Source organism: Bufo bufo, chromosome 1, assembly GCF_905171765.1.
Source record: "Bufo bufo chromosome 1, aBufBuf1.1, whole genome shotgun sequence".
In the NCBI taxonomy this organism is placed as follows: Eukaryota; Metazoa; Chordata; class Amphibia; order Anura; family Bufonidae; genus Bufo; species Bufo bufo.
This window is the reverse complement of record NC_053389.1, coordinates 695,587,221-695,605,047: the sequence shown is the minus strand read 5'-3', so window position 1 is coordinate 695,605,047 and position 17,827 is coordinate 695,587,221. Positions and strand designations below refer to the sequence as shown.

Here is a 17,827-nt window from a genome sequence, read left to right as displayed (position 1 = left end):
CTTAGAAGTTAGGATACTTTCACACTCGCGTTTTGTGCGGATCCGTCATGGATGGATCCATTCAGATAATACAATCGTCTGCATCTGTTCAGAACGGATCCGTTTGTATTATCTTTAACATAGCCAAGACGGATCCGTCTTGAACACCATTGAAAGTCAATGGAGGACGTATCCGTTTTCTATTGTGCCAGATTTTGTCAGTGAAAACAAATCCGTCCCCATTGACTTACATTGTGTGCCAGGACGGATCCTTTTGGCTCAGTTTCATCAGACGGACACCAAAACGCTACAAGCAGCGTTTTGGCGTCCGTCTCCAAAGCGAAATGGAGACTGAACTGATGCAAACGGATGCATTCTGAGCGGATCCTTTTCTATTCAGAATACATTAGAATGCAAACTGATCCGTTTTGGACCGCTTGTGAGAGCCCTGAACGGATCTCACAAACGGAAAGCCAAAACGCGAGTGTGAAAGTAGCCTAAAGGGTAATTTATGTATATAGTTTTGTTTGTTTATTTAGTTTATCTGCCTTATAGTTATATAACTATGTTTATAAGTAAATTTGTAAATAGTGTGTGAATGGGCATGAATGATTGGTTTGAGTGAAGGGGGGGTGTAGGGTGGGAGGTTGGTCGGGTTCTCTTGTGGAAAGGTTCATTGTATGTTTTTTGTTACGATTTATAATAAAAATTCCTGATAACCATGGAAATGCTACCCAACAATCTAACCGATAAATTTAAGAAAATTATTTGCCTGTCACATCTGCAGCTCAGGCCGCAGGGGTCCTTGACGCCAATAAAAGTGAATTTGTCCCCCAGAATCTAAGAGCTGGATTTACTGAATTGATTTTCACTGTCAGGTGTTCAAGAATTTCTGCACCACCAAATTAAGCACATGCGCCAGGCAAGGGATGTGCGTCAAACTGGCTAGGTCCAGAGCTGCTTTACCCATTATCGCACACCACCAGGCCAGGCTTGAGGCTCAGTGGCACCAACCACTCATCGGTCTGTTGTTCCATGCCTGTCCACAGCTCCTGCGCGGTGTGGGATTTCCCCCCCAAACAGATGTGTTTAAAAAACAGCCTGCTGTCGTTTACCCCGGCTGTGCTGAAGTTGGTGGTGAAGGTGTTACGCTGAGCGGATGAGGAGGTGGTAGAGGAGGAGGAAGCAGAGTAGGAGGAGGAGGCAACAGGAGGCAAAGAGAAATGCCCTGCAATCCTCAGGGGCGGAAGGACATGCGCCAAGCTGCTACCCGCCTCAGGCCCAGCCGCCACTACATTTACCCAGTGTGCTGTTAGGGAGATATAATGTCCCTGCCCGTGCTTACTGGTCCATGTATCGGTGGTTATGTGGATCTTGCCACAGATGGCGTAGCGCAGTGCACACCTGATTTTGTCCGCCACTTGGTTGTGCACAATGTGCAGGGAAGGGATGGCTCGCCTGGAAAAGTAGTGGTGGCTGGGAACAACATACTGTGGTTTTTTAAAAGTTTTTTTAAAAGTCTCCATCTCCACCAGAAAGAATGACAGCATTTCAAAGGCCAGGAATTTTGAAATCCTGGCATTCAGGGCCAGGGATCGCCAGTGGGTAGGGGGGTACTTCCTCTTTCTCTTTCTCTCCAGTGTTTGGGAGATGGACAGCTGAACTCTTCCATGGGACAGTGTGGAGATGCTTGGTGATGGTGAAAGACATTGTGGCATTGCTGCCACATCCTCTGTTTGCGGGGTGGCAGGTGCCACTGTCACTCACTTGTGCTCAGGTTTAGAACGTTTATTTTAAAATTTTCCTTATCCACATTTGTTTGCAGGGCACTTGTCCTACTCTTACCCCCATTTTTTACCTTTTGCAGCCCTCTAGCCCTTTCCAGGACTTTTTTAGAGTCATTTTAATGCCAAAAAGTTTGAGTCCCCATTGGCTTTTTTGTGAAGTTCGGCCGAACCTGGCGAACCCGAACATCCAGGTGTCCGCTCAACTTAGAGATTTGAAAATTTTGATTTAGCTGGTTCGACAAAGTTTGACAAGTTTGAAATTTGATTCCTTACGAATTAATTCATCACGAATCGTTATGTTAAAACCCCATTCAGCCTATCAATCAATGGGACAGCCGCTTAGACAGAAGTGCACCCATCTAAGGGCTGTTAAAAACGGTAATACGCTAGTGTAATATGGACTTTTTTATTTTTATTTTTTTAAATCACTCACCTCATCTACTTGCTCACACAGAGGCAGTCCACTCCTCTCTTGATTGAAAAAGACCTGCCGAAGGACCTCCGTTGAGCGTGATGATGTCACCACGCGCTCCCAGCGTAATCACGTTATGACATCATCGTCACCACGTGATCACACTGGGAGCACACTGTCTTTTTCAATCACTAGAGGAGCGGACTGCCTCTGGGGGAGTAAGTGGATGAAGTGAGTATTTTTATTTTTTCTGTTCTTTCTAAGACAACTTCAGTCCCCATTTTAGAAAAAATGATTTGTTACTACGAAGCGCAAGGAAATTTGGCTTCTACTCTACTAAGATAATTAAAGCACCGACTGTTACTGTAGCCAGTATGCCCACTTCCAAATCCCCATTGTATTTTTTCGGTGAACTTTAGTTTGAGCTCTTCATGAGATACAGAAACCTTTAGTCTCAAGTGGGCTTGGATCAAAACATATTTATTTTTGAAAAAGCTTGTTTAATTGCTTGACCACATAGCCACAGGCATTTTTAAATCTTTACAGGTTCATTGAACATTTGCCACTAATGGCCTTACCATAAAGGAGGTGGTAGTGTTGCCGTCAGGAGGAAGATGTCCATGCAGATATGCAGATATGTGGTGTCCCGGCGTGCCTGCTGTCTAGATGGAGACAGCAGGCACGCCGGGACACCACATATCTGCATGGACATCTTCCTCCTGACGGCAACACTACCACCTCCTTCATCGGTTAAACATGCAGTACCGAGACCTAGGGGCTCCCTGCTGGTTATGCAAGTATAGCTACAACTGCTGCCTTTTTGTCCTCTGACGTATTTTGTCATCTGGTGGTCTATATATATTCAATATTGTTTCTAATCTTTACTCAATCATATTATAAAGGTTGTTTTTCTTTTGTTCATGGATTTGAGGTCTCCATGAACCAGAAGGACACATACTACATTGATACATAAATTGGAGTATTATATTTATCTTGATGTATTGCAGTCTTTTCATCTATGGTGCTATTCTAAGCGCAATCGCAATTGTGGTTTTTTATCAAGTCCCTGAACCTGATCTGGGTGATATATTTTTGTATCAGACATTAAATAAATATTTATATGTGGCTCTAGATTTAGTGACCACCATATTAGGAGAGTTAGACATATCCTGGTCTCTCTTTTCTCTCCTTTCTTTTTGATGTTATTATCTATGGTGTAGGACACTCTGCTTTTTTCTGGTCATATTGTCCCCTGAGGAGTCTTATACCAACCGGGCGAAACGCGTTGGGACGTTTAGGGTAGAAGTGCCAACTTGACACTCTACCTATCTTTTGTACTACATTTTTCTTCTTTTTGCACTATTCATTAACGGGTGGTCTACTCACCACCACACGGGGGGGGGGGTTCTCTACATGTTGTTTTTTTGTTTTTGGTATTGTATAGATTAGTCCAGGTCTCCAGTTAGTAATAGCCCCATCTGTCACCCGTCCTAGGGTCCTCCAGGGAACAGCAGGAGGTACGAGACACGGGATCGCCCTTATCAGGGCGGCTATTCCGTTTATAGGCAGGGCTACCTTGATAGGGTAAGCTTTAGGGATATCGCCCCACCCAGGCCACCATAATCATATCTGGCTGCCCCTCCTGCCACCAAGGAGACAAGCGACACATAGGTTTTTGTTTTGTTTCTGTATTTTTTCATTTATTTATATTTCCATAGGGTCCAATATTTTAATATTGATCATTAAAAGTTATGTCTTAGAATTAATGGTTTTTATGTGAAGTCTGTCTATTAATTGACCTAATTCTACTATATTCCCTCGAACAGGGTTTTGTTCATTCAGTGAGTTTCCTCTTTAGATAGACTTGATAAGACATATTTTGAGGATGTCTGAGGATGAAAAGTTAGGCAATTCTCTGAATGCCCTTTTCAATGGGTATATTCCAGATTCCTTGAATATTGAAGATTGCACTACTGTGCTATTCATTCTAAAGCTATATCTAATTTGTGGTCAACCAACTATGGGTATTAACATCCATTGGATTTACAGTAAATGAAAGTTATTGCTGGATTTGATACTGAGCGTTATTTGTACTGCTGATTACTGTAACATATTTTTCTTTATATTTTCTTTATTTATAGGAATGTCTACATTGCAAAAGCTTGGATCCCTTAGTCAGTGCTGCAATCCAGGTTTTGAGAAAGTGTTGTCCAAAATGTACTCTACCTCTGACTTCTATATCAAGCTCTTATCAATATCTTGTTCCTGGAACACAAAAAACAATGTCCACAAGAATCTGCTCCCAAGAAGGTTTGTAGAGAACCCTGCAATACTAAGACTTATTCTTTTAAGGCATTAGACAAGGCATTTTGATGATTCCCTTAGTTAGACCTCGTGGCTTTTGAAAAGCAAAACATGTACCTTTAAAGGCTATATATATTTTTTTTTAGAATAAAAAAGGTTATATCGGTCAGTCATTTTTCAATTGTTAGCATAAGTACTGTGCTGATAGAAAGTTTTCAAATCATCTAGCATTTTCTGAGTTTCTTCATAAATGTCACACAAATTGTGATCTTATAGAACATCCTTCCCCTTTCTAATAACAGCCACCAGTTAATGAGTGATTCTATTGAAATGGACCTTTAATTTTTTTTTTATCCTTATTAAGTTTATACGTGTAAAAGCATCTCATTGGCAAAGTACAATAGTGTAGAGGGGTGACTGAAAGAACAGATCTTGAAGGGGTTCTCACTTCAGCAAATGGCATTTATCATGTAGACGACGTTAAGATAAGGCACTTACAAATGTATTGTGATTCCCATATTACTTCCTTTGTTGGCTTGATCCATTTGTCAATCACATTATAGACTGCGCATATCCAGGGGTTATGACCACCCTGCAATCCAGCAGTGTTAGCCGTGCTTGCACAATATAGGGAAAAGCGCTGGCCTCTCTGGTGGCTGGGACATGAGAGTGCACATAGGGATGCTGCTCAGCAGTTTCCGTCCCAGTCACCTCGTATCAGCACTGCAGCGGTGGTCGTAACCTCAGAAAAACTAGCAGTGTATAATGCGATGGAAAAATGAATCCAGCCAGCAAAGGAGGCAATATGGACAATCACAATAAATTAGTAAGTGCCTTGTAGTAACTTTCTCTACATGATGAATGCCTTTAGCTGAAGTGAAACAACCCCTTTAAGTAGAAATGAAACCAGGGATGATTAATAACGTAAACCCCAAATATCTAAAAACACCCACAATTATATACTTTGTCATTCATTTATAAACTACATGCTTCAGCATTAAAATGATTGTCTCATGACAGTCCCTTTAATGCCCTCTTTGGGGGTAAAAGTTTATTTCTAAAATATACAGATCTGCATTATGTTTTATGTATGTAACATGGATGTTGGTGAATCTACATCTAACATGTCCTATGACGGTAAATGGTTGTGCGTGGAGACGCTGAAAAAAGACCAGGTGTAAGGCGCCAAAGACCCTTGGATGAGATAAAGAATGAAGTTGGATCCCTTTAGTAAAAATTACGGACCCTATGTTGTTGACACACTTTTTATGAGTGTGTGCCCACAGAGTAGGTGATGCCACGTGTTTAAAATAAAATAAATGGTATCGTATAGATCACATATAACCACATGAAAACAAATATGAATAATAGAATAAAAAATGATTAAGAATTAAAAAATTATAAAAATTTAGAAAAATATATATGAAATATATATATTAATGGTGACTTACTTCATATTTGTTTTATAATTTTTATATATATATATATATATATATATATATACAGTACAGACCAAAAGTTTGGACACACCTTCTCATTCAAAGAGTTTTCTTTATTTTCATGACTATGAAAATTGTAGATTCACACTGAAGGCATCAAAACTATGAATTAACACATGTGGAATTATATACATAACAAACAAGTGTGAAACAACTGAAAATATGTCATATTCTAGGTTCTTCAAAGTAGCCACCTTTTGCTTTGATTACTGCTTTGCACACTCTTGACATTCTCTTAATGAGCTTCAAGAGGTAGTCCCCTGAAATGGTTTTCACTTCACAGGTGTGCCCTGTCAGGTTTAATAAGTGGGATTTCTTGCCTTATAAATGGGGTTGGGACCATCAGTTGCGTTGAGGAGAAGTCAGGTGGATACACAGCTGATATTCCTACTGAATAGACTGTTAGAATTTGAATTATGGCAAGAAAAAAAGCAGCTAAGTAAAGAAAAACGAGTGGCCATCATTACTTTAAGAAATGAAGGTCAGTCAGTCAGCCGAAAAATTGGGAAAACTTTGAAAGTAATTTGACCATGAAGGAAAGTGATGGGGTGCTGCGCCAGATGACCTGGCCTCCACAGTCACCGGACCTGAACCCAATCGAGATGGTTTGGGGTGAGCTGGACCGCAGAGTGAAGGCAAAAGGGCCAACAAGTGCTAAGCATCTCTGGGAACTCCTTCAAGACTGTTGGAAGACCATTTCAGGGGGCTACCTCTTGAAGCTCATCAAGAGAATGCCAAGAGTGTGCAAAGCAGTAATCAAAGCAAAAGGTGGCTACTTTGAAGAACCTAGAATATGACATATTTTCAGTTGTTTCACACTTGTTTGTTATGTATATAATTCCACATGTGTTAATTCATAGTTTTGATGCCTTCATAGTCATGAAAATAAAGAAAACTCTTTGAATGAGAAGGTGTGTCCAAACTTTTGGTCTGTACTGTATATATATATATTTCATATATATTTTTCTACATTTTTATAATTTTTTTATTCTTAATCATTTTTTATTCTATTATTCATATTTGTTTTCATGTGGTCATATGTGATCTATACGATACCATTTATTTTATTTTAAACACGTGGCATCACCTACTCTGTGGGCACACACTCTTAAAAAGTGTGTCAACAACATAGGGTCCGTAATTTTTACTAAAGGGATCCAACTTCATTCTTTATCTCATCCAAGGGTCTTTGGCGCCTTACACCTGGTCTTTTTTCAGCGTCTCCATGCACAACCATTTACCTTCCAAATCACCTACCCTGTGCCCATCAGGGTTAGGTGTGGACCAGTGGCAGCCAGCCCTCCTACATCCACTAGATACCCATTCACCTCTGCCCTCCCTTGGCGCCCTGCAATAGTTTTTCTCGGACCCTCAAATAGAAGGTCTGGTGATTAACCCTCTTTTTTCTTCTTCCGCTCTGACATGTCCTATGACAACATGGCTACAACAGTAAAACTATGTGAGTCAACTTGTTGTTGTTAGACTTGTGGGTTTAGTGCCATTGTCATCCAGTAAAACTCACTGTCTGCAGAGATGGTATTCTCATGAAAAGATACCTTAAAGCAGTTGTCCGAGTTATTAAAAAATATATAGCACTGTAAATCTGATGGACAACAATATATAACTAAGCTAATCAAGTTTTAGGCCAAAAAAATTATATTTCTTGATTTCCCTGGTTCTCTTCTGGCCCTTTGTTTACCTGCAATAACAACAATCTCTGAGGTTTTCCTCATTAATATTTGTGCCCCTCCCTCTGCTCGGCAAAGGGAGTGAATACAAGTGCTGACTAAAATGTCTGACTGCTGGGATACTCAGCAGCATATTGTACGTGTAGGACTAAAAGTCCCAGCTGTACAATGACACTGCTGATACACACAGCACCATTATTCTCGTGCAATGCTCTGCAGAACTCTTCCAGTCTGTCAGCTCTGTGTCGTCTCGTGTACCATATCTGCTCTCTCAGGCTTGTGCACGAAACATCATCAGAGCAGGGAGAGAAGCTGACATCACAGGTCATGTGACCCTCTGTGAAATATGAGAAAGGAGCCACTGCAGATAAAGAAAGTGCATTGTAAAGCCCTGACATTTGCCTAGATAGAAACATACAAAGAACAAAAAGTAACTCGGACAACCCCTTTAAAGAGATATTCCAGAATTTTACTTCAATGACAGCAGTACTGCAGTTATCAGCTATGTCCACTACACGATGTATGGAGTTATATAACTCCAATACCGACTTACATCATTACTCAGGAACAGCTGAGTGGAGGGCTGCAGGGTTTCAGACCCCTCCTGAAGATAGGGCATCAATGGTAAAATCTTGGAATACCTCTTTATGGTTTCTCAAAATTCAAATAGTTAATTTTGAAAATGCCCTTAGAAATATTGCTGGATTAAGACATACCAATTAAGGTGAGACCACACAGCAAGTCTGTTCATATGGGGCAAGCCACCCCTACCCATGGTCTCATACTTCTGAGATTAAGGCCTCATGCACACGACCGTTCCGTTTTTTGCAGCCCGCAAACCGCAGATCTGCTAAAAACGGAAGCCGTCCGTGTGCCTTCCACAATTTGCGGAACGGAACGGGCGGCCCATTGTAGAAATGCCTATTCTTGTCCGCAAAACGGACAAGAATAGGACATGTTCTATTTTTTTTGCGGGGCTACGGAACGGAGCAACGGATGCGGACAGCACACGGAGTGCTGTCGGCATCTTTTCGTCCCCATTGAATGGGTCCGCATTCAAGCCGCAAAAACGGCGGCTCAGATGCGGACCCGAAAAACGGTTGTGTGCATGAGGCCTTAGGTAGTTTAGTTATACCTTTAAATGAACTGATAATCCTAGAGAGTCATATACTTTTTTCCAATTTTTTGATTTAATGTAAGATCACAAAAATTATTCTGTTGCTATGATTTTTGTCTCAAAGATCTAAACACCAAAATTGAGCTAATTTTTATGTTATTCAGGTCCCAGACTTTCTAGCCTATTCACCTTTCTGTATGAGCTCTGAATACATTAGACACGTTTTCAGGTTATGTGGAATGATGAAGCAAAACATTAAAATTTTATATTATTCTTATCAGTTTATTCCATTTTATTTCATAGATGAATCTGAGGATGAAGATGAATACATGGATAACCACACAAATGAGGAAAACATGGAGGAAGTTTGTATTTCATTCTACTTGACACGTTTCAATCCCTGCTAGATTGAAATATAGTTTAAAGGGACACTGACAGGCCCAATAAGCATAATTAGCTATATATATGCATGCACAGGTCTTCTAATGTGTATTAAAAACATATAAGTATAACCCCTGTTCACCTTAAAAATACAGCAAACTCATGTTTTATAACCTGATGTAATCGCTCTTCTTTCTGCCCAAGGGGCGGCGTTTCAGCTTCACTTCTGCCCAGCCAGCCGCGCCCCAACCGCCGTTTTGAAGCGCCGCCCAGCTCATCAATATTCACTTACCTGGGCGGCTTCTGCTGTCCCCGACGTTCCGAGATCGCATGCCCAATAGAAAGCTATGGGCATCGGACTCACTTTCAGCTTCTGCGTGAGGGTGCCGGGCGCATGCGAAGAAGCTGAAAGTGAGTCCGGCATTTTTTCCCATTGACATGCATTAATGCCGGATCCAGTCCCGAGTGTTCTGGCAAAATGGATCCGGCATTGCGGTCTGCGTATGCTTAGACCGCAAAAAATGCGAAAAAAATAAATGCTGGATCTGTTTCTCCGGATGACACCGGAGAGACGGATCTGGCACTTCAATGCATTTGTCATACGGATCAGGATCCTGATCTGTCTGACAAATGCCATCAGTTTTCATGCGTTTTGACGGTTTCGGCAGGCAGTTCCGGCGACGGAACTGCCTGCCGGAATCCTCTGCCGCAAGTGTGAAAGTAGCCTTAGCTTCTCAAACGATATAGCTGCTACCTCAACACTGATAAAAAAAAAAATCATCAGTGTACTCACATGGTAACCTTCCATTAAAGATAGAAAAACCCACAATGATCACTGAAATAACTTGAAAGTGACAAAATAAATAATAAGTTTTTGAATTGTGGTTCAACAGAACAATTTAAAAAAACAAAGTAATGAAAGTGGCCTGAACAGAAAGGATGGTACCTCTAGAAAAGATTGAAAATAATTTGACCATAGGGAAATGTTAAACCAACACGTGTCCTGTAATTAGCATCACCCGTGTCTTCAAACTTGTAATGACTCAGTCTGCCTATTTGAAGGGTAACAAGTAGTTGCTGTGCTGTTTGGTATCAATGAAAACTAAGGAGAGAGTTGTCTCAGGAGCTTAGAAAGAAAATAATAGACAAACATGTTAAAAGTAAAGGTAAGAAGACCACCTCCAAACTGTTTTCTGTTACTACAGTTGCATATGGGGGGTCATTTACAAACAAATACAGATATACGCCAGTTTTTGGCGTATATCTGTGGCAGATTGCGGCGCAAAGGTTATTTGAGCTGCAATCTGCGACTTTTTCCTGCTCGCGCCAGGTCTAAAAAATGGGCAGGCGTGGACGGGGAAGGGGTTGGGCCAGCAGGCCTGTCTAATATATAGTTTTCTATGCCTGTTTTAGGAGTAGAAAATGGTCCAAATCTGCACCAGAAAGGGAGCTGGCGTAGAGTTAGACAAGCGGTGGAGATGGGAAGATATTTAGAGGCTGGTGCCTCTATATCAATTAGGTGTTTCCACCACCAGCTAAAGAGGTATTAAGACTGGCATCTAAAACGGCAGTCTAAATAAATGAACACCATAATTCAAAAGTTTAAAGGGGTTGTCTCACTTCAGTAAGTGCCATTTATCATGTAGAGGAAGTTAATACAAGCCACTTACTAATGTATTGTGATTGTCCATATTGCTTCTTTCGCTGGCATTTTTCCAAAACATTATACACTGCTCGTCTCCATGGTTACAGACCACCCTGCAATCCATCAGTGGTGGTCATGCTTGCACACTATAGGAAAAAGTATCAGCCTCTCTGGTGGCCGGTACCATGGGAGCGCACATAGGATAGTACTTTTTCATATATTGTGCAAGCACGACCACCACTGATGGATTGCAGGGTGGTCTGTAACCATGGAAACAAGCAGTGTATAATGTAATGGAAAAATGAATCCAGACAGCAAAGGAAGCAAAATGGATAATAACAGTATATAAGTAAGTGGCTTGTATTAACTTTCTCTACATGATAAATGCCACTTACTGAAGTGAGACAACCCCTTTAAGGTCTGCTGGACTGTAGCCAACTTCCCTGAACCACAAGAGAAAAACTAACAACAAATTGAAGAGACAGATAATATGAATGGTAACCAAAGAGCCCAGAACAACCTCCAAAGAGATTCGAGGTGAACTCCAAGGTCAAGATACATCAGTGTCAGATCGCACCATCCGTCGCTGTCTTAGCCAATGTGGACTTAATGGAAGAAGACTGAAGAGGAAATCATTGTTGAAAGCAAATAATAAGAAAGCAAGACTGGAATTTGCCAAAATGCATATGGCTCGTCACAATGCTCCTGAGAGAATGTCTTTTGGACAGATGCGAAAACTGGAGCGTCATGTTAAGTCACATCAGCTCTATGTTCCCAGATGCAAAAATTAAGCATATAAAGAAAAGAACATTGTGAAACATGAAGGAGATTTGGTTATGTTTTGGTGCTGCTTTGCTGCATCTGGCACAAGGTGTCTTCAATCTGTGCAGGGTGCAATGAAATCTCTAGACTATCAAAGCATTCTGGAGCAAAATGTGCTGCCCAGTGTCAGAAAGCTTTGTCTGATTCGTGGGTCCTCCAACAAGAGGAAAGCATTGGACCATTCTGAAGTGGCCTTTTATGAGCCCTGATCTAAATCCTATTGAATATCTGAGGAAGGATCTGAAACATGCAGTCTGGAGAAGGCACCCCTCAAACCTGAGACAGCTGGAGCAGTTTGCTCACGAGGAGTGGACCAAAATACCTGTGGACAGGTGCAGAAGTCTCATTGAGAGGTACAGAAATCGATTGATTGCCTCAAAAGGTTGTGGAACAAATATTAAGTTATGGGTACTGTCATTTTTGTGCTGGCCACTTTCATTAGTTTTTAATTATTTTGTTAAACCACAATACAAAAGCAATGTCTGATTTTCAGTATTTTTTATTTATTTATTATTACTTTGTCAGTTTCAAATTATTTCCGTGACAGCTGTGGGTTTCTCTTTCTTTAACGGGTACTAGCAATTTCGTCCATGTTTATATGTAGTAAGAGAATTCCCTAAAATGCAGAGATTCGTTTAATAGCATGTGTGATGGTAAAAGCATGAACTAAGCATTTAGATGTGATTTTTTTAAGCTGAGAAAAGACTGGTGGTAAGACAAAACAGCCTTAGGCTACATGCACACGACTGTATGTGTTTTGACATCTGCAAAAAAAACAACGGATGACATCCTTATGCCATCTGTTTTTTTTTGCGGATCCATTGTAACAATGTCTAAAACGGACAAGAATAGGACATTATTTTTTTTTGCGAGGCTACGGAATGGACATACTGATGCGGACAGCACACGGTGTGCTGTCCGCATTTTTTGCGGACCCATTGAAATGAATGGGTCCGCATCCTATCCGCAAAAAAAACTGAACGGACACGGAAACAAACAATGTTCGTGTGCATGTAGCCTTAATTATTTGTTTATTTAGTATTATCCTTAGGGCTCATGCACACAACCGTATGTATTTTGCAGTCCACAAAAAACGGATTCGCCAAAAATACGAATGACATCTGTGTGCATTCCGTATTTTGCGGAACGGAACAGTTGGCCCTTCATAGAACAATACTATCCTTGTCCGTAATGCGGACAATAATAGGACATGTTCTATTTTTTTGCGAAACGAAAATACGGACATACGGAAACGGAATGCACACGGAGCAACTTTAGTTTTTTTTGCAGACCCATTGAAGTGAATGGCTCCAGCATACGGTCTACAAAAAAAACGGAACAGACGCGGAAAAAAATATACGTTTGTGTGCATGAGCCCTTACTGTGTCATTGATTAGAACAGTGCATGTGATTTGAATTTGACATTCTAGAATAGTATGGCAATAAGATATCTCAGAAAAACACCTCTGTGATAATATGATGTACAGGGTAGACCAAATTATAGAAACAAAGGCAATGATTTTTTTTAAACAACTGGAAATGTTCCTTTTCTGAATCCCCTATGTGACATTCTCTGTATGATATTACTGTAATGAAGTCAATTTTAAAAACAAAATAAGAAATACTGTACAGTGAAACTTCCCCCAAAAAAGACCAGCTATTTGAGAACATACCAATCATTTAGACTAGTGTTGGGCGAGCAGGCTCGGCCAAACATCATTTTGACTTGAGCATCGCGATGCTCGGCACATCGCGGTGTCTCCTCCCCTCATGTTTGTTGGCTACTACTCAGTCAATAAACGTGCAGGGAAGTACTGGCACTCACTGTAATGCCGTAGACATGTTCGTTACTGGCATTACAGTGATTGGCTGGCCGAAACGCATCATCGGGTGCTATATAGCACCCGATGACACGTGGTTCGGCTCAGTCTTAGTCAGGGCGAGCTGCAGCAGAAGGGACAGATAGTGTAGGGACAGGAATAGTTTTTAGGCAGGGTTTAGCCTTGAAAGGTGTTAGAGACCCAAAAGTCCTTTTACGGACTATTGTTTTATCTGGCTGCAATATATACATCTGTTGTGTTACATTTGCCCCACATATATCTGTGACATTCAGCGCAATTGTTTGGCCACTGCTGACAGCGAGATTACCAGCGCTGCATCTCCTGTGTAACATTTGCGCATCCTAAATATCTGTGACATTCAGTGTAATTTTTTCGCCGCTAGTGACAGCAACATTATCTGTGCTACATCTCCTGTTGTAACATTTGCACATTCTAAATATCTGTGATATTCAGTGTAATTTATTTGCGCATACTCTTACAAAACCTGCGCTTGTGCGTACGTGTGACATACTTGCAAGCATACAGTTGCAAGAAAAAGTATATGAACCCTTTGGAATGATATGGATTTCTGCACAAATTGGTCATAAAATGTGATCTGATCTTCATCTAAGTGTCACAGCTGAGAATGGGCGAAACCCTCAGCCGTGTGATGTTAGCGAATGGATGGTTGCTGCTAGGCCAGGACCATAGGATCAGGGAGCAGGTCACCTCCTATCGTGTCCCTAATGCTGACCCTGACTCCTATCCATATGAGCCAACCCAGAAGGTAGGAGGGCTCATACTCCGGAACCTAGGGTCCCTATTAGCCCTAAGGAAATCCCTGGACTTAGGAGCAAGGTAAGACGACCTGTTCCTCCAGGACACGGACGAACAAGGAAGCTGCAAGGAAGGGGAAACAAATACAGACATATGGATATGGCAGGTGAACAACACTAGTTCCAAACCTAACTGCCACAGCCTTGCTGACTGGAACCCATGCAACAGTACTGCTGTCCACACAAACACTAAGGAGACAGCACACCACAAAACACACAGGTAACCAGGGTAACACATCAACTTAACATCATACATTGGTTTTATGACCACAAGGGTGGCCCTCACTGGAAGATGGTATAATACCAGGAGGATGACTCCAACAAACACCATGGCTGGAGTACCCCTCAGCTACTGGCATCCAGCAGGAGCTAAATAGCCCCAAGTAGCCACACCCACACACAGACACACCCAGTGTTCACACAGTAGGAAGGGAATTAACCCTTCCAATACTAGGCAAGGGATGGAAGCTACTTAAAGAGGAAAAGTACAAACAAACACACACACACACTCCACCTGTTACCACCGGCAACGGCATGCGTGGCAACTATGTCCTGGTGATAAGCCAGAAGGCCGAGACACTGCCACCACATGCACAATACTACACGTTGCCACGGGCAACCACAAGTGGAGGAAAGTGTCACTTAAAGGGAAATGCACACACAACTAAATACCGTGCACACCAAACATAGACAGTGAACACATTCAACCACACGTTGCCAGAGGCAACCACATGCTATGACAGCAGCAGACTAGCACCAGCTCCGGCTGCTACACTGCCAACCACATCATAGTGCCAGCGGCAACCACACGTGAGGCAACATACACAGAGCCCTCACTTGTGATTGACAACAAAAGGAAACCTCTGACAACTGCATGCGACCAAAGAGTCACGACCATGACCATGGTCGTGACACTCCCACCCCTCAAAGCCCCCCCACCAAAAAAAAAAAAAGGAAAACTAGTTAGGGACCCAATAAGGGGATAGGAGAAGGGAAAAAGTAAGGGAAAACAGCGTCAGTACTTGCGAGTCTCCCCAGGACTGCTGCCGGCCCCTGGAGCAACACAAAGGAACCAGGGAGCCGACTGCCAGGCTCTGGAGCAACACACAGGAACCAGAGACCAGCAAAGAAACAGCCCGGAGAGACCACACTGACACTGCGTCCACTCTCTACTCACATTCCCACTCCAGTCGCTGCCAACAGACACTCCTAACCAGCACACAGCCGGAACACTAACGGAATGCTGCCAGCAGACGACCAGAGATAAGAACATAGAGAGGGACGAGGGATTACGAACACGGACACGGAAGGTAAGGTGGCGGGGAATAAGCCACCAACCGCGCCATTAACGGTGATCCCCAAAACGCTCTCCCTCCGGAGAACACGCACGCACCCCACAAACATATGGCGATGCATGCTGCACCCTCTTACGAAGGTATACCACATAAGGAGCCATTGTGGTCATACTGTCACAGCTGAGAATGGGGGAAACCCTCAGCCGTGCGATGTTAGCGAATGGATGGTTGCTGCTAGGCCAGGACCACAGGATCAGGGAGCAGGTCACCTCCTATCGTGTCCCTAATGCTGACCCTGACTCCTATCCATATGAGCCAACCCAGAAGGTAGGAGGGCTCATACTCCGGAACCTAGGGTCCCTATTAGCCCTAAGGAAATCCCTGGAATTAGGAGCAGGGTAAGACGACCTGTTCCTCCAGGACACGGACGAACAGGAGTCTCACTGGCCAAGCTGCAAGGAAGGGGAAACAAATACAGACATATGGATATGGCAGGTGAACAACACTAGTTCCAAACCTACCTGCCACAGCCTTGCTGACATGAACCTATGCAACAGTACTGCTGTCCACACAAACACTAAGGAGACAGCACACCACAAAACACACAGGTAACCAGGGTAACACATCAACTTAACATCATACATTGGTTTTATGACCACAAGGGTGGCCCTCACTGAAAGATGGTATAATACCAAGAGGATGACTCCAGAAAACACCATGGCTGGAGTACCCCTCAGCTACTGGCATCCAGCAGGAGCTAAATAGCCCCAAGTAGCCACAACCACACACAGACACACCCAGTGTTCACACAGTAGGAAGGGAATTAACCTTTCCAATACCAAGCAAGGGATGGAAGCTACTTAAAGGGGAAAAGTACAAACAAATACACACTCCACCTGTTACCAACGGCATGCGTGGCAACCATGTCCTGGGGATCAGCCAGAAGGCCGAGACACTGCCACCACATGCACAATACCACACGTTGCCACGGCCAACCACAAGTGGAGGAAAGTGTCACTTAAAGGGAAATGCACACACAACTAAATACCGTGCACACCAAACATAGACAGTGAACACATTCAACCACACGTTGCCAGAGGCAACCGCATGCTATGACAGCGAGCAGCCTACCACCAGCTCCGGCTGCTCCACTGCCAACCACATCATGTTGCCAGCGGCAATCTCACGTGAGGCAACATACACAGAGCCCTCACTTGAGATTGACAACAAAAGGAAACCGCTGACAACTGCATGCGACCAAAGAGTCACGACCATGACCATGGTCGTGACACTAAGTCACAACAATAGACAATCACAGTCTGCTTAAATTAATGACACACAAAGAAATAAATGTTACCATGTTTTTGTTGAACACACCATGTAAACATTCACAGTGCAGGTGGAAAAATAATGTGAACCCTTGGATTTAATAACTGGTTGAACCTCCTTTGGCAGCAATAACTTATCCTGTAGTTGCAGATCAGATGTGCACAACGGTCAGGAGTAATTCTTGACCATTCCTCTTTACAGAACTGTTTCAGTTCAGCAATATTCTTGGGATGTCTGGTGTGAATCGCTTTCTTGAGGTCATGCCACAGCATCTCAATCGGGTTGAGGTCAGGACTCTGACTGGGCCACTCCAGAAGGTGTATTTTCTTCTGTTTAAGCCATTCTGTTGTTGATTTACTTCTATGCTTTAAGTCGTTGTCCTGTTGCAACACTCATCTTCTGTTGAGCTTCATCTGGTGGACAGATGGCCTTAAGTTCTCCTGCAAAATGTCTTGATAAACTTGGGAATTCATTTTTCCTTCAATGATAGCAATCCGTCCAGGCCCTGACCCAGCAAAGCAGCCCCAAACCATGATGCCCCCACTACCATACTTCACAGTTGGGATGAGGTTTTGATGTTGGTGTGCTGTGCCTAGTGTTGTGTGTTTCTTCCAAACAACTCAACTTTGGTTTTATCTGTCCACAAAATATTTTGCCAGTACTGCTGTGGAACATCCAGGTGCTCTTGTGCAAACTGTAAACGTGCAGCAATGTTTTTTTTGGACAGCAGTGGCTTCCCCTGTGGTATCCTCCCATGAAATCCATTCTTGTTTAGTTTTTTACATATCCTAGATTCGCTAATAGGGATGTTTGCATATGCCAGAGACTTTTGTAAGTCTTTGGCTGACACTCTAGGATTCTTCTTCACCTCATTGAGCAGTCTGCACTGTGCTCTTGTAGTCATCTTTACAGG

At 42.6% G+C, this 17,827-nt stretch overlaps 1 protein-coding gene across 1 annotated transcript in view; it reads left to right on the top strand.

Annotated features, from left to right (window-relative positions):
• AGBL1 (AGBL carboxypeptidase 1) overlaps positions 1 to 17,827 on the top strand; it is a 1,172,656-nt gene that overhangs the window by 214,230 nt on the left and 940,599 nt on the right. The window contains exons 8-9 of the mRNA XM_040414188.1: positions 4,320 to 4,488; positions 9,090 to 9,151. Of these exons, the coding sequence (XP_040270122.1) occupies positions 4,320 to 4,488; positions 9,090 to 9,151 (231 nt within the window). The remainder of the gene's footprint in view (positions 1 to 4,319; positions 4,489 to 9,089; positions 9,152 to 17,827) is intronic.